The following is a 26,548-nucleotide window of genomic DNA, read 5'->3' on the forward strand; positions in this document are numbered from 1 at the left end:
ATAATAAGAAAATGTTAGATTTCATACCCACTTACCCCGAACGCACCACTAGAGTCACAGTCGTATACGTTCAATAACAGACGAGCTATAATAACAGTATTTATCTACAGCATTGACAGGGAGGGACGACTATTTACATTTTGCAGTTTTTTTTTTTTTTTTTTCATATCTCACAAAAGTGCCAATTCATGGAATTTATTATTTAATTTTTTTCTTTCATCATATAAAATTTAAATTACATTAACACAAAAAAACACTGCTAATGGCAAATTTCCTTAAAGTGTTAGTTAAATCATTTAGCTAATTGATAAACACCGCCCGAATATATCAACTTATGATCGCGTACTTTACGCTGTAGAAAATCTTTAAGATCATCTTGTGTAAATTCAATGCCCAAGCCATTTGAGGCAAATAATTTCAGCATTTGATGTATACGTTCTATGGGCAAAGAATCCAGGTTGGTAAGCATACCAACTATATAGGACCAAAATACCTAAAAATTAAAGCAAACAAAGTAAATGTCAATTATTTAACATAAAAGCCTTAACAACTTACTTGTAATTCCTCTTCTCTTTGATCACTGGCACTAGCCATGGCTGATTCATTATCTTCATCTTCTGCTATAATTTCATTTATTGGCAACTTCTCCAATTGGGATTTGGGTAAATCTTCTTCAATTAATTTGAAAATACCAGGTTGAGATTCTACTAAAATACCATGAGATTGCCAGAAAGCCATACGTCTTCTTAACACCGAAGGAGGTATCTTAACCAGAGAACTTAAATCATCCAAAGACCATTCACCTAAAAGAATATGTTTATTTTTTTAAAAAGGCAAAAAAAAACTTTGTTATTCATACTTTTATTTTGAAAATGATATATGATAACAGCTTGTGTAGGAGCCACAGTCATATCCAATACCCGATCGCCCAATTCTATAGATATATTAACCTTTCCTGTAACTGTGCGCCAATTTAAAGTACGATTGCCTTTATACTCTTCATAGGATTTTGTATACTTTTGAAATTCATTAGCAATTTCTTCGGGTAACTCAACACTTTCTTTGTTGAAAGAAGGCCAAAACTGAGCCGATATTATTAAAGAGGAAATATCAAATTGTTTATCTGGAAAAGTTACAATTATACTACATTACATCCAATAAATCTTCTAAATAACTTACTCTCCACATATTTATAATCACTATGGATATGAGCATTAATACGCTTCGAATCGGCTATATCTTTAAGCATTACCTCACAATTGTGTAATAAAGATTCACCAAATCTTAGTTTTAACAACTCTAGATTTCTTATTTCTTTTTCGGGATTAAATTCCAATTGGGTCAATAAGCGATCTGCTAATAAATTACGGTATTCACTCATAAACAACTCTTTACTGCCATAAATATCCACTACCATGGATATTATATCGGCCGAACGTGAAGTTTTAACAGCACGCATTTGTAGAGTGGAAGAATCCAAACCAAATGGATCTGGTTGCCAATTTTCCCAATTGCTAAGTTCATCATTAACATTGCCGCCAGCAGCTTCTTTAACTGTATCTCCTTTGGCCAATTCTTCGGATAAATCTGTGGGTCCCTCTTCGGTTAAACTGGTGACCACACATCTAACAGTATCGGTACGTTTTCTCAAATACTCTTTAATGGGCGCCGTAACAGTTTCCAGTATAACGCCGGTATTATCTAAATAACGTATAGCCTTAATGGCCGCTACATAACCGGTTAATATATCCATAGTATTTACACCAGGATGCAAAATGCGAGCCTCTAAGGAAGTCTTTAAAGTGTTGATGATTTGGCGACGCAAGTTTATTTTTTCCATACAAATCTTAAGATCCTCTATGGCGGGTATAGAATCCGGAAAATCTGTTGTAAAGGAAGCAAGTTTAAGTTTAATTGGAATCCTAGTATGTTACTAACTTACCTATAATAATACTAAAAAATTGATCAATTACACTTAAAGCAAAATTCTCATAAACATAAAAAGTTAGTTTAACTTTTAAACTTTGTATAACATCTGAATTCTTATTGCCAGCTTCAGCATCTATATCCATTTCTTCATCAGTTGCATTAGTATGAAATATTTGCATTAACCATTTTATGACCACATCATCTAGCCACTAAAATTTGAAAAGAACAAATAAGTTTAATTATTTAGGAAATATTTTAGATATTTACCGTTAGCAGAGTTTTCAAATGAGATCTATCGAAAACGCCAAGACATGTATTTTTTATGTGTTCTTTTATTCTGATTTGAACTAAAAATGTCATCGATTGTCCAGCAAGACGATCTAACAACTCCAAATCTAATAACTTTTGATTTACTTCATTTATGGTTTGTAGTAGAGTTAAACATTGACATTTCTCCAGTTCCTGGTTGCAGCCTTTACAGGTTAAACCACTTTCATCTAAATCTTCAGCATCTGATTAGCAAAAATCATTGAAACCGTTATCATTTAGTAGCACATTAATTGTAACTAAATGTTGTATCTTACCTTGAGATCCACTAGTACTCTGATGTAAATTAAAGAAAACCCTAAATGAAACACTATAGAAGGAAAACACCACATTATTGAAATGTGTAGGCAATTGAGCCAGCAATGATGCCCGCAAAAGTTCATTCAACTTTTCTATTGATTTTTTATGATCCAATTTTCGTATTGCATTTAATCGTTCCAAGCTGGTTTTGATGAATTGATAGAAAGCATCTAGATTTTTAACCGCATTAACAAAATTTGTAAATAATTTATACTGCAATTGAATATCTTCGGAAGATTCTCCATCACGATAGAATTTGGTAATAGCTTGACTGTGATTAAGACAAGACCAAAATTTTACAGATAATTTACTACGCACAAAAGTACCAATTTCCATCCATAGGATTTCATAAATATAATCCAAAGTAGAGGCGTCCTCTAGAGCCAAGTCAGACGAGTCCAGCTGGAAAATGTTGGAATATTAATACTAAAATATTTGATATTTAGCAAATTTAATTGAAGTACTAACACACTCTTTGAGAATAGGGCAAGTTTCACTGAAATCTGACCAAACAATTTCCATTTTATAAAAAAAGAAAATAATTTATTTTGGCAGATGCCGGCACAAAATAAATGTAAACAATTTCGCAATAAAATCAAAACAAAACAGGCTGTATCAAATATCATATAAATGTCATTTTAAATATGTAGCAGAACAGGGTGTTAACGAATAGTTTTTAAATCTATTGAAATGAATTTAAATTTTAAGTTCATTTCATTAATACATTTAACGATAAGTTTCGCATTAAACATGTAAAATATGTTCACAAAAATGTGACGTCAAACTCCAGACACAAAAATTTCAGAAATTCGCCCATGCTGCCAACGCAATTTTTAATTCGTGCAGCAAACACAACAGCCAATTTGGCTCACGTGAACCCAGTGAGCAAAACATTACGCAAAAACATGTGTATTATAGGAATGGTTTGGTTAGTACTCCTCAACCAAATTAAGAAAATCTCTATATAAAAAAGAAGACAATCTTCTTTTTAACAGAACTATGTATTAGTATAGAACAATATTTTCTATTGAACCACTGTTGCTCACGCTAAAATAATTTGAATAGGTATTTAACAAAATGATTCAACAAATGTTTGTTGTTGCAAAATAAAAATAGATTTTCGTTTGTTTATTTCAGTGCTTTTTTTATTTACTAAATTTAAAATATATTTTCTATAAATAACTCTTAAGATTAACCGCATAAAATGAAAAAAATGTATTAGTAATTTCTTAAAAAAATTATATTAAATTTCAGAAATGTTTTTTTTTTTTAATTTTCTTTTATATACAGTAAATTCACCAACCAATTTTAAACCGAATATGATTTTAAAAAGATTTAAGTAAAACAATTAACATTAACAAAAATTTCTAATTGTATTTGTAATAAAATGATCATAAAAGTAATGAATGAAAATGGATAAAAACAAACAAAAATACAAATTAAAAATAATGTTTGTTTCCCATTTTGCAAAATCGTTTCTTTCTGCGTTTCTTTTTTTGGTGTGGTTTTTTGGATTCAATATTATTGGAGGTTTCCTTCAACTCGGGCGTAACTGTTTTTTGATCAGCTTCTGTGTGAGGTTGTTCAGCTTGATTGACGTCATTATCATCATCATTGTCGTAGAGGTTGGCAAATCGTTTTTCATAAATTTTCTGACGATGTTCTCTTTCCAATATGGGATTTATTGTTGAGGCTGCTCTTTGTATTCTCAATTTAAAACGTTCACGATCACGTGCATACATTTCCCATTCACCTTTACGTGCAGCGCGGTAAGCATAACTCCAAGTATGCATAACATGTACTGTGGGTTTGGTATTGAAACGTACCTGTGAATTTGAAAAAAAAAAATTAAATTAAATCAATTACATTTGACCTCGATGTGTTAAAAAATGTGTGTATACTTTGGAAAAAACTAGTTTAGTTAATTTTAAAATTGAAACATTCGTTAAGTAGATAATTGTATTTTTAGGAAAACATACTTTATGATATGGTTTTTTCGTCCTCTTTTGTTATAGATAAATATAAGAGGGTTTGCTTAACTAAATCAAATTATCAATAGAGCAGTATTTAACATTGGCTGACCTTGAAAATTGTGGTTTATAGTTTATTGTTTTTTGTTTGAAAATAAAATCTATTTTAGAATTTTAAATAGTTAAATAAAATATCTTCCGTTAGAAACAAAATATTGTTTGTGCAATGACCTAATACGACATTTAAAATTAAAATATGTTAAGATTGCTAAGCAATTGAAATATGTACAACAAAAAACATATGGATAAAACAGCAAATAAAAATAATACTGTGACAATATGAATAGAGAATATGGAAAAACGGCAATATTTTAACTATTTCAAACCAACCAATATTAACTTTCTATAAAAGTTTCACATATGACGTTTTCCTTACCTTCTTCTTTTTATCACAGTTTAATTTTGGTGCGGGTATAATCGGACATTCATATGAGAAATCGACTACATCATTATCATCGTCATCAAGATCTTCATCATAATAATCGTCGTCGTCTTCTTCACCATCCACGTAATCCTCCTCATCGTCATCATCATTGTCGTCGTCGACTTCCTCTTCATCATCATCATCATTATTGCCATCGCAGCCATCATCTCTGTAGGCAAACTCTATAAAACTATCATCAATATCATCATGTTCATTATTTGTGACACCGAAAAATCCGGCCATGGCTAGAAGATTATCGCACAGGTCGGATATTTGATGATGTATGGAGCCATTGATGGTCGTGCACATTCTATACACTTTTGTATCTTCCCCCACATTTAAGGAGGAGGAAGCGGCCAAACCCGCCAGACAGGTGGTGGCAGCATTAATGTTTAATGCTGCATCTTTCAAGCCCAAGGCTGAGGAACAAAATGCGCCACTATTGAGAAAATTATTTGGGCAAGACCCATTTGTCAATTTTGTTGAAGGTTTCTTATCTACCGATACATCACCCAGATCTACAGCTATTCTACAAAATGAGGGCTTTGAATATATGATGCTATTCACCACCACGGCCTCCATGGGAGGCTTAACGCCTGATTTCTTCTGGCCAGTTGACGCAGCAACCGCTGCGGTTCTAAGGTCCGCTGCCAATGTTGACATTGTGGACGTTGTACTTTCAGTAGGCGTTGGATGGGATGTTTTGGAATCTAAACTGGATGATTTGTTATGTATGCTTTTTAGGAGGCAGGTATTGAGCTGTCTTTGTTTTGTTTGTTTTTGTTGTGTTGTCGTCGTCTTCTGGCAATTGGAAATCATATGTCCAATAGTATATGATGCCAATTTAGTCGGGAATAGTTTTTAAAGGGATCTAAACGTTGTCTTCTTAAATTGATTTTCAATAAAGAAGAGCGTAGTACTCGTAAGTGACGTTGCTGACGTTTGTGTTTCTTAAACCAGCAAATAGAGTTGGGGGAAGAGGAGGAAATATCGTTTCTAACGTTGTTGGGGTAAGTATGGTCTACTTCGTTAACAATGGCTTCATTCAAAACTTGCAAGGATTCAAAATCATCATGTTGTACTTTAACTTGTGGTTGTTGTTTTTGTAGTTGTTTAGTTGTAATAAATTCAGCAGCAGTTGTAGTAGTAGCAGTAATAGTATTATTTTTATTAGTTTTTACTTTAATAGTCCCACATACTGGTAGCGGGCGATAATGGCAGCGGAATTGCTCCATGTTGTTCATTCCTTTTGCATTGAATTGTACATCGTAATTATTGGCAACAAATAACATTGGTTTTGGAAAAAGGATTAAGAAGCTAAACTCTTCCTGTGTATTGTTGTAATTAGTTAATCTATTTCGTGTTGTTGTACAAATACAGGTAAAACTCCTAGTAAAATTGGAAAATTTGATGATGAAAGCAACAGTCGAACGATTGCAATATTTTTGTTATTGTTGTTGTTTTTATTAATATTTTTCTTTCTGTTTTTCCTTGTGTGTCTTTGTTATCAAATAAAGTAAAATATATGTATATTTTTGCTTTTATTTCTGTGTTTTTAACGAAATGACAAATTTTCTCTTTGCCCCTCTTTGAAATGTTCTCTTGAACAGTTGCTGTTCAGTTCAGTTGAACTGTTTTCGTTTCGTGTGATTATTTATTTTTAATACCACCAGCACTGACAACACTACTAAATGTGTGTGTGTGTATTTTTATTTTTGTATCTTTGAATGTGTGCGCAGGGTAAATTTTTTTACTTTTTCTTTTCAACTGGTTTTCAAGTATCTGGTTGTCTAATGTCGACGTGATCTTTATAGGCACTATATAATTTTTTTCCTATATTTTATTTAGCAAAATAACGAACGTATTGTAATTGTTCAAGGACACTCGTGATATATTTTTTAGTTTTCTTAAAAGTTCATTTGTTATTGTTCATAACAATTTCTTGCTTGCACTCATTTGTTTAAATGTTAATTCTCAATAATATTCAATGTTTAAAGTTCTTTCTTTGCTAATTTTTTTAAGAATTGATGATTAATATTGCTCGGAATAAATTTTTTATACGTACTTTCTGTTTCAGCTTTTTTTTATACAATGAAAAATTTTTTGTCAAATAGTGATGTAGAAAAAATAATCAGTAATTGTCAATTTGAGTGGTAAAAAAACAAAGAAACAGAGTTGTATTTGTTTACATATTGTTTTTCGAACATCTAGAAAAGAGGAGACAACAAAAGCGAAAAATGTCGTTGATATATGAAACGAAACATGCAGGGTGGTTCATATACAAGTGTATATGTATAAATTAAAGCGGAAATTTTGTTACAGGCAAGTTATTAATATTAATTAATTTTTTATTCGTTGAAATGTAATAAAAATATAGAGTGTTTCATTTATTTGAAAGAGTTAAAGCCGTTAAATACCATTTTAAAAGTATTAGATAAATGTTTTTGACTATTTTACAGAAAATGTTGGCAATAATTTTGTTTAGTTTAACTGCGGCATAAAATTTTGTACTTCAATTAAAAAGATTTAAGTTGAATTTTTACGTCATTGACGTATTTGGTTAATTTATCAATTTAGGTTGAAATTTTAAATTGAATGTTGAGCCAGTTCTTAATTTCAAATATGCGGAAATTCGTAGTTTTAAAGATATTTTAGAAAATAATTGAAGTTGTTAAAATACTTTCTGGATCATGAGAATAAAAAAACTTATATTCGAAAATTTGTTAATATAATATGATTCATAAAAATATAATTTCAGTTTTATTTCAGATCAATTGTTCGTTCACATTTTCTTAAAACTTTCAAAATTATTTTATTTTTCTTTAATTTAATAAAATTCTAGATTTTACATAAATTTTCTCTTTATTCGACAAAAATTCTCTTTATTATAAAATTTTCGACTGTTTTTCTCTTTAAAAAACGTTTTCTTAAATTTTCAGTTTAAACTTTAAAGAAATTTTTCGATCTTTATAGAAAACCTAAAGATTCTTATCAGTCTATGGGCAGTGTCACACGTTCAATATATATCGTGATATTTGCTGTATTGTGATATGTATTGAACGTGTAGCATGTAATATTGATGGATCGTGTTCCATATCACAGAAAACCCCAATTTTCTGAAATCCAAAATTCGTATCAATATTTATAATGAATCACGTGATAAATATTGAATGTGTAGCATGTTTTGTGATATCAATCACGATACATTTTTAAAATTTGGAAAAAAAAATAAAATAAAGCAAATAAAAATGAAATATTGTTTTAAAAATTGTTAAAAAATATAAAAGAAAATTAATTTTTTCAAAATTTTTGTTATTTCGGTATTTTCGCGGTATTTGTTTAATCATCCGCCGACTCGTATACCATAAAATATAACAAATACTGAAGAAAAAAATATTGAACGTGTAGCATACCCGAGTTATTCATCAGTATATTAAAATGGGTCTTGATCCATATTGATCAATATTCAATAAAAAATATTATGTTTTCAATTATCGATCATTCTGATTTTCATTCTATAAAATCGTAATAAAAAATCTCAAGACAAGCAAATCTATAACATATACTCACTCTCACATACAATTTTTATTTATCAGTTTGAAATAAGAAAAAAAAATATATATGTTAATATTTTGCGCAAATTATTAAAATTATATTCTATTTGATTTGATAAGTATACAACGAGTTCACAAAAGGCTATCACATCAACTTCGTGCTCAAAATCATCAGAAAAAAAGTGTGTTTCAAGTAAAATTAAGTAAAAGATTAAACATGTTCTTATTAATTTTTATACTGAATATTAATTTTTATTAAAATATATTGTACTACTTATGTACCAGGGATTTATACAAAGAAACAAAATCTAGAAATATGTATTTTTGTACAAGTATTTACAGAAAAATACAAATAAAACAAAACACCCAAGTAGACTGAAATTATTTTGTTGTTAATTGTAATAAATAAAGGAGCTGATAACAAAAATCCCCAATGACAACAACAATGGGAGAATTAGCAAAAACCAACAACAAATAACAAAAGTTCAATAACTTGACTACAGTCGATTTTAAAATAAATTGTAGCAACAATTAAAATTTAACTAAAAAGTACCAAATACCAAATTGTTTAAAACAGAACTGATATAAACTATAATAAAACAAATAGTTTGTGCAAAATGTATATTTCACTACGAATGATAACAGATATTCTGAAAACAATACCAACAACCACAACACAATCACTCTTTCACATCGTATTTGACAATCACTTGTTGTAGGCTTCGAATAGAGTATTTAAGTCGTAAATGTCCAAACACCAGAGACCTTAAAAAATAATGAAACCATTATCTACCATCATACAATATGTAGAGTACCCCGTAGTTTTAGAGGGAGTCCATTAATCCCTTTTAAAGAGTACGTAATGTTTTCAAGTTAGACATCATATGTATTATTTTTGGTTTGACAGTTCTATACTCTTTGTAATGCCGAGGGAATATCAATTGTCAATTTAGTGTGTTTAGAACTCGAGAGAAGAAAAAATATTTATGTATCTAAAATTACGGGATTTCGATTGAAAATTATAGTAATTATCTGTTTAGGATCACTTAAATTCCTCCTAGGATAACCGAACATGTTTTAAAAACTAGTCACATAATTAATTCATACCTAATTAGTTACTGGATCATCCTACCGAGCTACGGGGTATACATTTAATTGCATATTCATATTGAAGTAATGTTTTTTCTAGATCCCTCAAAGCATGAAGAATCAGTTGAACAAAACAACAACAACAATGATTAAAGAGAGCACAATTTCACAAATATTAAAGTCTTTAACATGAAGTGCTCAATAGGAACCAAAAACTCACACCAAGTAATAATGAACTGTAAATATTGTACTCAAGTATACCATTGTCACACTGAAAATAATTCGAAACTATGGCAGAAATGATCGAATTGCTTCAGTTATAGATTTTATAACAAGGAAAACTAATGCGATCATCTAGAGGAAATTTCAAAATACACTAGACTATAGACTAGACTATAGACTAGACTATAGACTAGACTATAGACTAGACTATAGACTAGACTATAGACTAGACTATAGACTAGACTATAGACTAGACTATAGACTAGACTATAGACTAGACTATAGACTAGACTATAGACTAGACTATAGACTAGACTATAGACTAGACTATAGACTAGACTATAGACTAGACTATAGACTAGACTATAGACTAGACTATAGACTAGACTATAGACTAGACTATAGACTAGACTATAGACTAGACTATAGACTAGACTATAGACTAGACTATAGACTAGACTATAGACTAGACTATAGACTAGACTATAGACTAGACTATAGACTAGACTATAGACTAGACTAGACTATAGACTAGACTATAGACTAGACTATAGACTAGACTATAGACTAGACTATAGACTAGACTATAGACTAGACTATAGACTAGACTATAGACTAGACTATAGACTAGACTATAGACTAGACTATAGACTAGACTATAGACTAGACTATAGACTAGACTATAGACTAGACTATAGACTAGACTATAGACTAGACTATAGACTAGACTATAGACTAGACTATAGACTAGACTATAGACTAGACTATAGACTAGACTATAGACTAGACTATAGACTAGACTATAGACTAGACTATAGACTAGACTATAGACTAGACTATAGACTAGACTATAGACTAGACTATAGACTAGACTATAGACTAGACTATAGACTAGACTATAGACTAGACTATAGACTAGACTATAGACTAGACTATAGACTAAGACTAGACTATAGACTAGACTATAGACTAGACTATAGACTAGACTATAGACTAGACTATAGACTAGACTATAGACTAGACTATAGACTAGACTATAGACTAGACTATAGACTAGACTATAGACTAGACTATAGACTAGACTATAGACTAGACTATAGACTAGACTATAGACTAGACTATAGACTAGACTATAGACTAGACTATAGACTAGACTATAGACTAGACTATAGACTAGACTATAGACTAGACTATAGACTAGACTATAGACTAGACTATAGACTAGACTATAGACTAGACTATAGACTAGACTATAGACTAGACTATAGACTAGACTATAGACTAGACTATAGACTAGACTATAGACTAGACTATAGACTAGACTATAGACTAGACTAGACTATAGACTAGACTATAGACTAGACTATAGACTAGACTATAGACTAGACTATAGACTAGACTATAGACTAGACTATAGACTAGACTATAGACTAGACTATAGACTAGACTATAGACTAGACTATAGACTAGACTATAGACTAGACTATAGACTAGACTATAGACTAGACTATAGACTAGACTATAGACTAGACTATAGACTAGACTATAGACTAGACTATAGACTAGACTATAGACTAGACTATAGACTAGACTATAGACTAGACTATAGACTAGACTATAGACTAGACTATAGACTAGACTATAGACTAGACTATAGACTAGACTATAGACTAGACTATATACTAGACTATAGACTAGACTATAGACTAGACTATAGACTAGACTATAGACTAGACTATAGACTAGACTATAGACTAGACTATAGACTAGACTATAGACTAGACTATAGACTAGACTATAGACTAGACTATAGACTAGACTATAGACTAGACTATAGACTAGACTATAGACTAGACTATAGACTAGACTATAGACTAGACTATAGACTAGACTATAGACTAGACTATAGACTAGACTATAGACTAGACTATAGACTAGACTATAGACTAGACTATAGACTAGACTATAGACTAGACTATAGACTAGACTATAGACTAGACTATAGACTAGACTATAGACTAGACTATAGACTAGACTATAGACTAGACTATAGACTAGACTATAGACTAGACTATAGACTAGACTATAGACTATAGACTAGACTATAGACTAGACTATAGACTAGACTATAGACTAGACTATAGACTAGACTATAGACTAGACTATAGACTAGACTATAGACTAGACTATAGACTAGACTATAGACTAGACTATAGACTAGACTATAGACTAGACTATAAACTAGACTATAGACTAGACTATAAACTAGACTATAGACTGGACCAGAGACTAGACTATAGACTGGACCAGAGACTAGACTATAGACTATACTATAGACTAGATCAGAGTCTAGACTATAGACTAGACTAACTACAATCTTGTCTACTTCAGACTAACTACAATCTGGACTTCTTATCTAAAGTTAATAAGTTAGAATTTTTCGATATCAAAAAATATAAAGTACTGAATTTCCCATGCCTGTATTAGACTATAGACTCAACTTTGGGCTATAGATTGGACAATTGATCTAACTTTAGACATGGCCTCTTATAATTATTTTTTAATTTGTCCCCAAAAAAGTACTATTTTAATAATTTGAACATCCTCGCTATTTTAATAGAAATTTATAATCAACAAATATTATATAAAGATAACAGGAAATGTGCAGAAATACATAACAAAAACAAAGAAAACTCAATTTTTCTCTCGCTCTCACATTTTTTGGGTCTATTATTCTTTATCATGGATTGATAATCTTGGATAAGTGATTCCAACAGTATTTGTGTAAAAACAAAATGTTTTCGTTTTTGTTTTTGTTCTTTATGGTCAAAGTAATGTAAAAAAAAATTTGTCTTTCTCTCAGTTGGGAAGACAACTTCGTCGTATTGTTTTTTGTAAAGTCTAGAATTTCGGACAGTGTAGATAAGGCTTTTGTTGTTCGTAGGAAAAAACAGGCATCACAGTGATTTCTGAAACAAATAATTAATATATAGTATAATAAGAGTATATTGTATGTATGCATGTAAATATGTTTGTGTGTTTCAAATAAGAATATGTATTTTTATATTAAAATCCTCAACGTACACATTGTTTTGGTTTTATTTTATAAATATTTTTGTTTTTGTTCATTGTATGTTTCATTTAATATTTTATTTGTGTGATTATTATTATGGGTGATCTTTAGAATTATTATTTTATTATTTCATATTTCACCCATTGCCTAGTAGAACCGATATGGTAAAAATTATTAAGTTGTCAGTCAGTTGCCGTTACCTTATCGCAGAGCTCGTACCTCTATTAAATTAAAAAAAAATGTTCTAAAAGAACTTTTTCTTCAAAATTAATTAAAATTAAGAATAACGCGTTTACACGGAGTGTCAAAAAGATAATTGCAAAAAAAATATCCTTAAATGTGTTTTAATTCTAATTATTCAAATAAACTAACAAAAGTGAAAAGTTTTTAAAGAATTCGAATAATTTTTTAATGTTTCAAATTAAAATGTATGTAATTTTCAGTAAATGTAAGACAATTACACAATTATTTTAATTATTTTATCGTTTATAACAAAATTTATGTAAAAAATATTAAAAACAAGTGATTTTTACTAAATTATTTCCTAATAAAACAAGGTCTAAGTTTATTAAAATAATTCTTTATACAAATAATTGTGAAAAGTGTTTTTTTTAAAACAAATTATAAATTATGTGGGATTTTTTTTAAAATTATTTCTTAATAATTTAATGTCAACGTTTTTTTAAAAAAGTTATTAGGGGAAGTGTATTAATTAGAATCCATCTAGAAAAACGTTTCTAAAATTAGTAGAAAAAAATTCTTATCAAAATTTTTATTAAGAAAAAATATTAAGAAATTTAGCAAAAAAAAAAAAAACAATTCATAAAATATTGAATATTATCAAAGTGTGCCAAAAACTATTTTCAATACAATTAAATTATCAGCTCTAATCGGAAAAGATAAAACAATTAATCAGTCTAAAAATAACATGTATAATAAAGGATTAAATAATTATTTATTATTAAAAGAAAACCTATTTATAATTAAACATTTAATTGGTGAAAGTGGAAATGACAATAATGCGGATTAAACATAAATTTGTTTCGATATTTTGAAGTTTACGAATGGATTGAAGGACTATAAACAAATTATAAAAAGTGAAATATTGAATTTAAACTAATCTATTTAACATTTTAAATAAAAACATTATAAAAGTGCAGAATTAAAAAAAAAATCAATTAATTAATTCGTAAATAAGTGTTAAAAAAAAAAATGGCAAAAACTCTACTTTTTCGAACTAAGTTTTTATAATAAAATACTACTACTAATGTAAAACATAAATGTAAAAAAAAAAAACAATTGTGATAATAAACTTTATTTAATACAAATATTATCTGTTTAGAATTTTCTATGAACAATCCATCAGAGTTGATTTCATTCCCCATTGCAATAAACTTTGGACTCTTCTTGTACGCGCGCATTATCTGCACATTGTTTCTAACGATTTTTTTTCGTTTTAGAATCATTATTATTTGTTTACAAGTACAAAAAATAAATAAAAAAATACATATCGTCAACTAAAATGCAAACTAGTGATAAATTTAATAAGATCAAAATGTTAGAAAAAGTTATTTTCAAGCAATTAAAAATATAAACAACTCCGCAAATGACCAGGACTGGTCTAAAATTAATCCTACACAGAGGGAAAAATAAATATACACGCCTGGTACCAAATTGACACCAAGGAGTTTATAATTTATCAACGTTGCATTGTCAACATTGCAACCATTCGTTGTCGAAATCTAAATTTTATACACATCCGTTGTCTAAATGTTAACAGACGTAGTAAGCTCACTAAGCAACGGATTGTTTGTCAATAGTGAGCTTACCACTAATTGTAATTGGCAAAACTTCATTTACAATTACAAGTAATTGTAATTGGTAAAGCTTCAATTACAATTACGTCAAATGTAATTGTAATTGAAAATGTAGTCATTAACCACCCCCAAGCCTGCAATACAGGTCTAACAGAAAGGCCGTTTAAAAGTAAATGTAATAGGCTTAAAGTGTATAACCTTCTTTGAACTTTGTCGAATTTTTATTTTAATGCATATGGGAGGTACCATAGCCCCTTTTGATAGTCCACAATAGGGGTATGGTACCTCCCATGTTCACAGGAATGTGAAAATTCTTCGTGCAAAATTTGAGGATTCTAGATTCAAATATTCACATCTCAGAGTTGTTAGCGAAAAATTTAAGGATTTTAGCTCTAATAATTTCTCAGATTTACAACTTTTTGTATTTAAATCATATATGAGGTTCCAAGAACCCCAAATGAATATCTGCACATTTTACTTCCAAATGTTCACTTTTATGTTAATTTTACGATTATACCTCTAATAGTTTCCCAAATAAACGATTTTTTGTATTTAATTCATATGGAAGGTGCCACGCCCCTTATTGCTAGTCCGCTATTTTTTTGTCATAAGTAAACATGTTGATACTAAAGTGGATCCGAAAAATTGGAGGACTCTAGCTGTTATATTTTCTCAGATATACTAATTTAAGGTTTTATTTATATGGGAGGGGCCATGCCTACTAAAGCTAGTCCGCCTATATTGTCCCCATATGTTCATGTGGATGTCGAAGTTGTCCATAAAAAATTTGAGGACTTTAGCTGTTGCAGTTTCTGAGATATGTGATATTAAATACTTATTATGTATGTGGGCGTGGCACTTTGTCCACATGAAATTTTAAAATAAAAAGTAGCCAATAGTTCCTTCCAGACATATAGGAAGACACTGTGAAAATTTCAGGAAAATACAAACATACATACAAACACTTTTTCATTTTTATATATATAGATCTGTACTATATTTTTCGGCAAAGAATTAGGTATTTAGCATTTTAGATGACGATATATAGTATTTATTAATAAAAACACAAAATTGTCAAATATATAAACTTATTAGAAAATATTTAAATATTGTGAAATGTAAATATTTTTTAAGATAATTAGTTAGAAACTTACATTGACATTTTAAGTAAAATTTAAATAAATGAAAAATTCTAAATTCAACTAGACAATTGTTAAAAACAATAAAATTTATTAGTCGTTAAACCCTAAAACAGCAAAGTTGTATATTAACGTTACGAGAAAGTAATTTAAATAAATTTGAATGTTTATATAATATAAATAATTAAAAATAATTTATTTAAAAAGAGTGTTAAACATAATTAAAGAGTGAGAATCGCAACCACAATCGAAATTAATCGAGATTTTGTAAAGTGTTTAATATTTTATATTTTTGAGATTAAAACTCTCGAAGAGTATAGACCTGCAATATGTAACAGAGTGACAAAATAATTTTGGCAATGGTGCTTAGTGTACAGATTCCTTTTAAATATACTATATCCTATACTATAATTCCATATTTTTTTAAATTATTAATACTAGAGGTGACTTTATAGTTATTAAGTGCAAAGAAATGTCATTGAACTAGAAAGTTTTTGCTTTTTTTTGTATATAAGCAAAAGCCACTATCAGTTCTTTTTAAAACTCGCGTCTTCTTATCAAATTCTTATAGACAGAAAAAATCAGCAAATTCAAGTAGACTTATCAGTTTTTACTAATACATGAGAACAAACAAACGACCCTATTTTACACTACGCCGTAGACATCCCATACATACTGTGAGTATGTATATACTTTATGTACTTTAGCAAAGATGTGTTCTCTTTTCAATACACTTCCGCATAGATTTGCTAGAAATGTTTCCTTTTCCCTATTGATATTAAAAGATTCCCTTTACTTCCGGCAACTCTTTTAAGCACAAAAACAAGATCGAACAATTCAATATTTAATGAAACTACTCATCTTTTTCTTTTTTCATATTGCCAGAATAAAGTAGTGATAATACTCGCTCAAATATGGCTTTAGGTCAGCAAGAACAAAAACTCAACCACAGTGATAAAACAGAATCTGATGTGCCACTAAATTCTCCTGAAGCCACAAATGATGATTGCAGCAACAAAGATGTCAATGAACAACAGCAGCAGCAGCAACAAGAACAACATAACAACAAGGAAAATCATATGAATGACAAAAAAATGACAGAACATTGCAATGGCGAAAATGGTGGTGGGGCTGCTGCTGCTGCTGCAGTTGTTAAATACAATCGCAGTGAAAGTAAAAAAACACAACAAAGTCTTTTCGAATTAGTTTATGAAATAATTGGAGAAAAAGAACAGCGAACAAAAGAAATGGGAACATTGATACGTAAGTATTTACAAACATACAATTGTCTTATTTAAAAATGTACTTTATCATACATACACACAAAACATACATACATACATATTTTTATAGCTGTAAGTAGGTGCATTTTGCATTTATGTAAACAATAACAAAACCATGAAAACAATTAAAATAAAAGTAATTTTTATAATAATAACAACAACAACAACAGTCATCATAAAAACGTGATAAACAATTTATGACAACAACAATAAATGAAATGATACACTGATAATACTCGTTGTTTGTTTGTTTGCTTTGTTTACATTTATAATCGCACTAATTTTTTTCATTCTCAATGCGAATAAAAATAACATTTTGACAATTAAAAATAGAAAAAAAATTGTTTTGAGGTTTCCGAATTTTGGCAAAAAAAAGTAATGATTGATGTTCATGGAATCTTAGACAATTTTCATTTAATTAAAAAACACAGATTAAAGAGCATTTATTTGTATATTTTTATAATTTTGTTTATTATTTTACACTGGTCTGCATTATTAAAATTGTTATAGTACCGAAGTTATTAATAGATTGAATCTACAGGGATGGAAAATTCAGTACTATTGTATTTTTGGTATACATATTGAATACATTTATGTTAAAATTAAAAACTTTTCAAGTATGTAGTTTATATAATTGGTAATTGTATAGCAATTTATGTTTTAGTGAATAGACTAGTCAGAATAGTCAATTGACTACTCTATGGAGTAGTCTGTCGACTACTCTAGAGTAGTCAATTGACTATTCTATTAACTGTCTCTCGACTACTCCATAGAGTAGTTAACAGAGTAGTCAATATACGTCTCCATAGAGTTGTCAATAGACTAGACCATAGAGTAGTCAATAGACTAGTCCATAAAGTAGTCAATAGAATAGTAGTCCATAGAATAGTCCATAGATTAGTCAATAGACTATTCCATAGAGTAGTTAATAAACTAAACAATAAAGTAGTCAATAGACTACACCATAGAGTAGCCAATAGACTAGTCCATAGATTAGTCAATAGACTACCACATATAGTATTCAATAGACTACACCATAAAGTAGTCAATAGACTAGACCATAGAGTAGTCAATAGACTAGTCCATAGAGTAGTCAGTAGACTATTCCATAGAATAGTCAATAGACTAGGCCATAAAATAGTCAATAGAATAGTCCTCAGAATAGTCAATAGACTGGGCCATAGAATAGTCAATACACTAGTCCATAGAATAGTCAAAAGACTAGTCCATTGACTAGACCATAAAGTAGTCAACAGAGTACACCATATAGTAGTCAATAGACTACTCCATAAAGTATATATCATAAATAAACACTTTTATTTAAGGATTTCAATAGAATAGTCAATAGACTAATCCATAGAATAGTCAATTGACTAGTCCATAGAATAGTCAATAGACTAGTCCATAGATTAGTCAATGGACTAGACCATAGAGTAGCCAATAGACTAGTCCATATATTAGTCAATAGACTACTACATAGATTAGTCAATAGACTACTACATATAGTATTCAATAGACTAGACTATAAAGTAGTCAATAGACTAGACCATAGAGTAGTCAATAGACTAGTCCATAGAGTAGTCAGTAGACTATTCCAGAGAATAGTCAATAGACTAGGACATAGAATAGTCAATAGACTAGTCCTCAGAATAGTCAATAGACTAGGCCATAGAGTAGTCAATAGACTAGTCCATAGAATAGTCAATAGACAGACTAGTCCATAGAATAGTCAAAAGACTAGGCCATAGATTACTCAATAGACTAGTTCATAGAATAGTCAATCGACTAGTCCATAGATTAGTCAATAGATTTCTACATACAGTATTTAATTGACTACATCATAAAGTAGTCAACAGAGTACACCATATAGTAGTCAATAGACTAGTCCATAGAGTAGTCAATAGACTACTCCATAGAGTATATATTATAAATAAACATTTTTATTTAAGGATTTGACCTTTGCATGGACTTATCATTATTTTAAGATGTATCACTCTATACTAAGTGTCTACAGTTTATTAAAATTAATACAAAATTCGGCGCCGCCTATTTGTTTGCTAAACTTAATTTTATTTTTAGGTTCATTATTATTATTATTTTTATGTGTATTACGTTGTTAAAATACTAAACAATTTAATTTTTGTTAACTTAGTACTTTTTGTTAAAAGTCGTTGTTATTTCAGAATTTATTATTTGTTTATTGCCCGCTAAAAACAGATAAACTTTTTAAACATTTTATTGAAATTGTTACTTTTTATTTTAAAATATTAGCAATATCTTTATTTAGAATATAATTTATTAGAAATTTGTATAAAAATGTATAAAATTGTATTATTTTATTTACAGTTCTGGGGGTTGTCTTCTTGTTATTTATTATAAGTTTAACAGGATTTTTTGTCATGTGGTTTACAGAGTATTACAACAACACAATGTTAGAGGTTTGTTAATTACTATAACGATAAGCTAATGTTATTTTTAATCATGTTTGATGTATTTGTTTTTACAGAATCTTATTTTAGCTAATAATTCAGAAACAGCTAAATCCTGGATGAATCCTAATCCAAAATATGACACCTTACTTAAAGTACACATTTTCAATTATACAAATATACAAGATTATTTAGAGTACAAGGCTGATAAGATAAAAGTTGATGATATTGGTCCCTTGATCTATAAGGAACACACCACAAAAGCCAATGTGGTCTTTAATGATAATTATACAGTAACATTCCGGGTAAGTTAAATGATTTTATGTTTTTTATTTTATTCTGAAATGTAATTAATAGTTTTATTTATTTTCAATATTTATAGGATCATAGAAGTTATGAATTTTTACCAGAAAAATCTTCTCATGAGGAAGATATTAATGTTATAGTGCCAAATGTACCATTTTTAGCTGCCTCACTAACTGTGGATAAGATCAAAAGTTTTATCTCCAAAACCATTACTTTTAATGCTGTCAAAAATACTGGAGAACAACCTTTTAAGAAACTCGTAGCCAAAGATTTTCTGTGGGGTTATACGGATAAGATATTATCGTTAAAGAATTTATTTTCCAGTGGTGGTAATTCTAAATTTGGTTTATTAATGAATGTAGGTCCAGTGGAATTTTATTAAGGAATAGAAACATTTAATAACTTTCAAATTTATTTCAGCGCAATGGCACCAGTGTAGATTCTTTACAAATCAATACCGGCGAAGATGATATACACAAATTTAGCATTATAACACAATTTAATGGTAAACCAAGTTTGGATTTTTGGACTGATGATGAGTGCAATCGTGTCGACGGTTCAGATCCCTCCATGTTTCCACCTCATATGGTGGAGACCAGAGAACCACTCAATGTTTTCCTGCAGGTTTTATGTCGCAAAATACCGCTGCATTTTGAAAAAGAAGTCACCATTTTCAATAATATCGATGCTTTACGTTATCGCACTCCCCTTAATGTATTCTCAAATCCCGAAGAAAATCCCAATAATGCCTGTTATTGTCACAATACAGAAACCTGTTTGCCCAGTGGTGTTATAAATGCCACACGTTGTTATGATGATGCCCCCATTTATCCCTCCTTTCCACATTTCTTTTCGGGTGATCCAATTATTTATAAAGACTTTGAGGGCATAGAACCAAAACAGGAATTGCATCAGACATATGCAGATGTGCATCCACGATTTGGATTTCCAATAAGTGGAGCATCACGCATACAAATTAATCTCGGTTTGCATAAGGGACAACTTGTTAAAGGTAAGTGCAGAGTTTCAAAACTATGAAATCAAATCTTACATATCCGATATTATATAGCCAGTTAATAGGTTTGATTTGTTTACTTCACTGTCTTGCACAAAACAAAACTAAATCATTACTAAACATGATGAAGGTTTTTTTTATAAGTTGTATTGTGAAAAGTAAATTGATCATCTAAATATTGATCATTCATTGTAAATTATTTATGAATGAGTTGTGTAAATAGTAAATAAAGTGAAGAAAAAAAAACAAATTTATACGTAACTTTAAAAATAAATAATTTATTTGCATATTCATTGCAAGAGTGTGTTTAAAATTAAAAACCCCTGCAGGGGCTTAACAGTGGGTTCAAACATTTGTGTGCAATCAGATTTAACATAAATATGAAAGTTATTAAATAATAGATAACTCTTAGTTTAAAAACAATTTAAAGAAGGTTCTAGGATATTTATTATTTCATCTTGGATTTTTGTCTTTTAATAATCTGAACCACTGTAAGATAATGAAAACGTAAATAGATTTCAAAAACATTTAAGAAATGTATTACTGTAATTGGAAACATGTGTAGATTTTGATAAATTATTTAATATATAAAATAAACTTTATAAACAAAGGTCAGCGTTTTTTTACTTAGAAAATGATGAGGAAAGTTTTCAAACTCCCCTCATTAGTAATAGTTAAAAATTCATTAAAAACATTATTTTTGCTTTCACTATTTACTATTTGTTTTAAATTACATAATTTCTAAACCGGAAATCGTTTTATTAAAAGAATTAGAAGAATTAAATCTTAAATATTTTCAGAATAAATTAGCCATAAGAATATTTATAAATAACTTTGAACGCAAAAAAATATTGGTCTTACGGCCTGCTTAAAGTATACCGATTGACTGAGAATATTCTGAGTCATCCGTCTGGCTGGCTGTCCACGTAAACCTTGTACGCAAGGTACAGGCCGCAATATTCAAGATATTTTGAAACATACATGATTTTCGATCTAGGGACAAAGCCTTTTGGAAATTTTTGAAATTGGTCCATTATTTAACTAGTCCCCATACAACCGGACCGACAAATGAACAAGTATCTATACAGAAATCAGATATAAATTCTATATAAAATACACTCATAATAGGTATAGGGTATTATATGATCGGCTATTCCCGACTATACTTTTGTACTTGGTCTGAAAACGTTTTGTTTAATGAAAAATAAAATTATTTTTTGTGGTAAATTAGATTTTGGACGAGAAGATTAGTTAGTTAGTTAGTTAGTTAGATAGTTAGTTAGTTAGTTAGTTAGTTAGTCAGTTAGTAGTTAGTTTAGTTAGTTAGTTAGTTAGTAAGTTAGTAGTTAGTTAGTTAGTTAGTTAGTTAGTTAGTTAGTTAGTTAGTTAGTTAGTAGTTAGTTAGTTAGTTAGTTAGTAGTTAGTTAGTTAGTTAGTTAGTAGTTAGTTAGTTAGTTAGTTAGTAGTTAGTTAGTTAGTTAGTTAGTTAGTTAGTTAGTTAGTTAGTTAGTAGTTAGTTAGTTAGTTAGTTAGTTAGTTAGTTAGTTAGTTAGTTAGTTAGTTAGTTAGTTAGTTAGTTAGTTAGTTAGTTAGTTAGTTAGTTAGTTAGTTAGTTAGTTAGTTAGTTAGTTAGTTAGTAGTTAGTTAGTTAGTTAGTTAGTTAGTTAGTTAGTTAGTTAGTTAGTTAGTAGTTAGTTAGTTAGTTAGTTAGTTAGTTAGTTAGTTAGTTAGTTAGTTAGTAGTTAGTTAGTTAGTTAGTTAGTTAGTTAGTTAGTTAGTTAGTTAGTTAGTTAGTTAGTTAGTTAGTTAGTAGTTAGTTAGTTAGTTAGTTAGTTAGTTAGTTAGTTAGTTAGTTAGTTAGTTAGTTAGTTAGTTAGTTAGTTAGTTAGTTAGTTAGTTAGTAGTTAGTTAGTTAGTTAGTTAGTTAGTTAGTTAGTTAGTTAGTTAGTTAGTTAGTTAGTTAGTTAGTTAGTTAGTTAGTTAGTTAGTTAGTTAGTTAGTTAGTTAGTTAGTTAGTTAGTTAGTTAGTTAGTTAGTTAGTAGTTAGTTAGTTAGTTAGTTAGTTAGTTAGTTAGTTAGTTAGTTAGTTAGTTAGTTAGTTAGTTAGTTAGTTAGTTAGTTAGTTAGTTAGTTAGTTAGTTAGTTAGTTAGTTAGTTAGTTAGTTAGTTAGTTAGTTAGTTAGTTAGTTAGTTAGTTAGTTAGTTAGTTAGTTAGTTAGTTAGTAGTTAGTTAGTTAGTTAGTTAGTTAGTTAGTTAGTAGTTAGTTAGTTAGTTAGTTAGTTAGTTAGTTAGTTAGTTAGTTAGTTAGTTAGTTAGTTAGTTAGTTAGTTAGTTAGTTAGTAGTTAGTTAGTTAGTTAGTTAGTTAGTTAGTTAGTTAGTTAGTTAGTTAGTAGTTAGTTAGTTAGTTAGTTAGTTAGTTAGTTAGTTAGTTAGTTAGTTAGTTAGTTAGTAGTTAGTTAGTTAGTTAGTTAGTTAGTTAGTTAGTTAGTTAGTTAGTTAGTTAGTTAGTTAGTTAGTTAGTTAGTTAGTTAGTTAGTAGTAGTTAGTTAGTTAGTTAGTTAGTAGTTAGTAGTAGTTAGTTAGTTAGTTAGTTAGTTAGTTAGTTAGTTAGTAGTTAGTTAGTTAGTTAGTTAGTTAGTTAGTTAGTTAGTTAGTTAGTTAGTAGTTAGTAGTTAGTTAGTAGTTAGTTAGTTAGTAGTTAGTTAGTTAGTTAGTTAGTTAGTTAGTTAGTTAGTTAGTTAGTAGTTAGTTAGTTAGTTAGTTAGTTAGTTAGTTAGTTAGTTAGTAGTTAGTTAGTTAGTTAGTTAGTTAGTTAGTTAGTTAGTTAGTTAGTAGTTAGTTAGTTAGTTAGTTAGTTAGTAGTTAGTAGTAGTTAGTTAGTTAGTTAGTTAGTTAGTAGTTAGTTAGTTAGTTAGTTAGTTAGTTAGTTAGTTAGTTAGTAGTTAGTTAGTTAGTTAGTTAGTTAGTTAGTTAGTTAGTTAGTTAGTTAGTTAGTTAGTTAGTTAGTTAGTTAGTTAGTTAGTTAGTTAGTAGTTAGTAGTTAGTTAGTTAGTTAGTTAGTTAGTTAGTTAGTTAGTAGTTAGTTAGTTAGTTAGTTAGTTAGTTAGTTAGTTAGTTAGTTAGTTAGTTAGTTAGTTAGTTAGTAGTAGTTAGTTAGTTAGTAGTTAGTTAGTTAGTTAGTTAGTTAGTTAGTTAGTTAGTTAGTTAGTTAGTCAGTTAGTTTGTTACTTATTTAGTGGACTACTCTTGATCGAGTTAAATTAAGAAATTAATTTATCATCCTCGCCGGAAAACTAACCCTCTGCCTTATCTTTTTCTTTAGGCATTCTTTGCTAGATTTTTGAACTAATCTAAACCAACTTCTTATTTTTTAGACATTGCAATTAATTAATTATTTCCTTTTCTAATTAGCATAAAAAGTCTTGCATATTTGTATGGGCTAATGGCAACAAACCAATCATCATATTTTCACAAGTTTCGGAAGTAAACAGATTATTCAAATAAAAGATAAAACTATAACACACTGCGTTAAGATATAAAATAGTCAATGCCCAAAGTCTATTTTTGCATTTTTTAAAATTAAATTAAATCTTAAAGTGTAAAAGATAATCTTTAAAATCGCAATTATTACTTGAACTGAACTTTCAGTAATCGATGCTGAAACTCAACTATACATTGTTTCTAGTTTCAAAACTGAACAGATCTTTTAGTAATTGATGCTGAAATAAAATTATATGTTGTTTTAAGTTTCAGAAGCTTATGGAAGTTGAGTTTTTTAATAATATCTTCTCGATAGACACAACTGTCACGGAGTCGCACCATTTTATTGATTGAATTAAAGGTTATAATTTAAAATCAATTTCCGAAGAAAAAAAGAACAGTCTGACTGGCCGTCTTATCTCAACTACTGTGTATTTATTTATGTTAATTTAGTTCATTTCTTATGAATTTGTGTTTGTATTTAGTATTTTTTTTTTTTTTTTTTTTTCATTATTTGCTGTACTCTAAACACAAATTTATAAGCTGCAAATTAATTAATATTTTATATTTGTATAAATATTTCCATTAAATGAGAAGAATATGTTAATTTTTTTGTTGCTATTATGTGATCTGAATATTTGATAAACATTTAAAGAAAAAATAAAAACAAATACAACAGCTTCAGTCATAAAAACGCAATCACATTAATCTATAAACTCGTATCAGATTTATAAACATTTATAATTAAAATAAACATATTTATGCTTAATTTGAATTTTGTTTAATATTTAAATATAATTTCGTAGACACACTTGTTGTATATTTGATTTTTGTTTTATTTATGACTCTTTAATAATAATTAATTTTATGTATTTTGTTTTGTTTTGTTTTGTTTTTTAAGATAAATTGAAGCGTCTTGATCATGGCATGATTTTACCCTTGATATGGATTGAAATTACTTCGGGTGATTTTACGGATGAAGTGATCGACACCTTGTATGCCAGTACTTTTGGTCTAAATCTCATTCAGTATACCCTCAAGTATGGCACACTATTGATGTGTTTGGTAACGTTTGCCTTAATTGTGGCCGGTTTTTATTATTTGGCTCGTAAGCGTGAAGAGTATCTGATGCAAAATGAGAAATTTTTAAATGCCGAACTGCGGGCATTACACCTGTCATCGGTCAGTTTGTCACAGATGCAACAATCATGATTTGTGAATAACTAAAATAAATTATAAACAAAATATTATCAAATATTAAATTGAAACAAACTCCATACAAATTTTGTAAACAAATATAAATAGGAATTTCAGACACTCTCACAGATACTTTGACAATATTTGTATATGTATGTTTCTGTGTGAGTTTATTTTAGCTGTATCTAGTATGTTTGTAAGAGTATGTTTAGTTTTAGTTTTTAGTCAGTTTTAAGTAGAAAGATGAATCTGCATTATCATGCTGATTAGATTACTATTATTACATATTTTTTTTTTTAATAATGACAAATTTTTTATATTTTTTTTTTTTGTTTTTTTTTTATATTGTTAATTTTTAGTTTCGATTATTCTCGTTTATTTTTATTTTTTTTAGTTTTTGCTATTTTCTTTAAATTTTAAGAAAAATAAAGGCCATTTTTTATACACTTTAAATATAAATAATATAAATATTGAGTTTTTTTTAATAAATAATTATTTATTTAATATCTATGTCTGTGGACTAGTCTATTGACTATACTATGGATTAGTTTATTGACTAGTCCGGTCTATGGACTAGTCTATTGACAATTCAATAGAATAATCAATTATTTTGTCTATTGACTATTCTATAGACTGATCTATTAACTATCAAATTGACTAGACTATTGACTGTTCTATGGAGTCATCTGTGGACTGGTCTTTGGACTAGTCTATTGGCTATTCTATGGACTAATCTGTGGACTAGACCAGACTATGGTTCTTTGAGTAGTATATGGACTAGTTTATTGATTAGTCTAATGACTATACTATGAGCTAGTCTATTAAGTATTCTATTTACTAATCTATGGACGAGTCTATTGTCTTATTATTGACTAGTCTGTGGATTAGAATATTGACTAGTCTATAGACTAGAATATTGACTATTCTATGGA

General features: G+C 28.8%; 3 protein-coding genes across 7 annotated transcripts; 1 reads left to right on the top strand and 2 right to left on the bottom strand.

The window, feature by feature from the left end:
- Nucleotides 1-46: 46 nt before the first annotated feature.
- Nucleotides 47-3,161, bottom strand: LOC119607451 (anaphase-promoting complex subunit 2). Its single transcript, XM_037961355.1, has 8 exons — nucleotides 3,025-3,161; nucleotides 2,514-2,958; nucleotides 2,197-2,441; nucleotides 1,943-2,138; nucleotides 1,180-1,884; nucleotides 860-1,123; nucleotides 556-803; nucleotides 47-493 (listed from the first exon to the last, which is right to left on the bottom strand). The coding sequence occupies exons 1-8, from the start codon at nucleotides 3,076-3,078 to the stop codon at nucleotides 293-295; spliced, it is 2,358 nt and encodes a 785-aa protein (XP_037817283.1). The 5' UTR covers nucleotides 3,079-3,161; the 3' UTR covers nucleotides 47-292.
- A 617-nt stretch (nucleotides 3,162-3,778) lies between these two features.
- LOC119607453 (chromatin-remodeling ATPase INO80) lies at nucleotides 3,779-7,117 on the bottom strand. Its single transcript, XM_037961361.1, has 2 exons — nucleotides 4,963-7,117; nucleotides 3,779-4,382 (listed from the first exon to the last, which is right to left on the bottom strand). Exons 1-2 carry the CDS (start codon nucleotides 5,827-5,829, stop codon nucleotides 3,996-3,998), a joined length of 1,254 nt encoding a protein of 417 aa, XP_037817289.1. The 5' UTR covers nucleotides 5,830-7,117; the 3' UTR covers nucleotides 3,779-3,995.
- A 5,981-nt stretch (nucleotides 7,118-13,098) lies between these two features.
- Nucleotides 13,099-26,076, top strand: LOC119607452 (lysosome membrane protein 2). 5 transcript variants are annotated; one of them, XM_037961356.1, is made up of 7 exons: nucleotides 13,099-13,376; nucleotides 16,790-17,167; nucleotides 19,534-19,625; nucleotides 19,694-19,921; nucleotides 19,999-20,280; nucleotides 20,343-20,934; nucleotides 25,321-26,076. In XM_037961356.1, the coding sequence occupies exons 2-7, from the start codon at nucleotides 16,819-16,821 to the stop codon at nucleotides 25,629-25,631; spliced, it is 1,854 nt and encodes a 617-aa protein (XP_037817284.1). In that variant the 5' UTR covers nucleotides 13,099-13,376; nucleotides 16,790-16,818; the 3' UTR covers nucleotides 25,632-26,076. The 5 variants fall into 5 exon arrangements, with proteins under 5 accessions (XP_037817284.1, XP_037817288.1, XP_037817285.1 ...); XM_037961360.1 differs by having other exon boundaries at nucleotides 13,101-13,112; nucleotides 25,321-26,062; XM_037961357.1 differs by having other exon boundaries at nucleotides 13,125-13,396; nucleotides 25,321-26,062.
- Nucleotides 26,077-26,548: the final 472 nt, after the last annotated feature.

This window comes from Lucilia sericata, unplaced genomic scaffold, assembly GCF_015586225.1.
Source record: "Lucilia sericata isolate MDLA Ls3-8-SP2 unplaced genomic scaffold, ASM1558622v1 Contig000696F_arrow, whole genome shotgun sequence".
NCBI lineage: Eukaryota > Metazoa > Arthropoda > Insecta > Diptera > Calliphoridae > Lucilia > Lucilia sericata.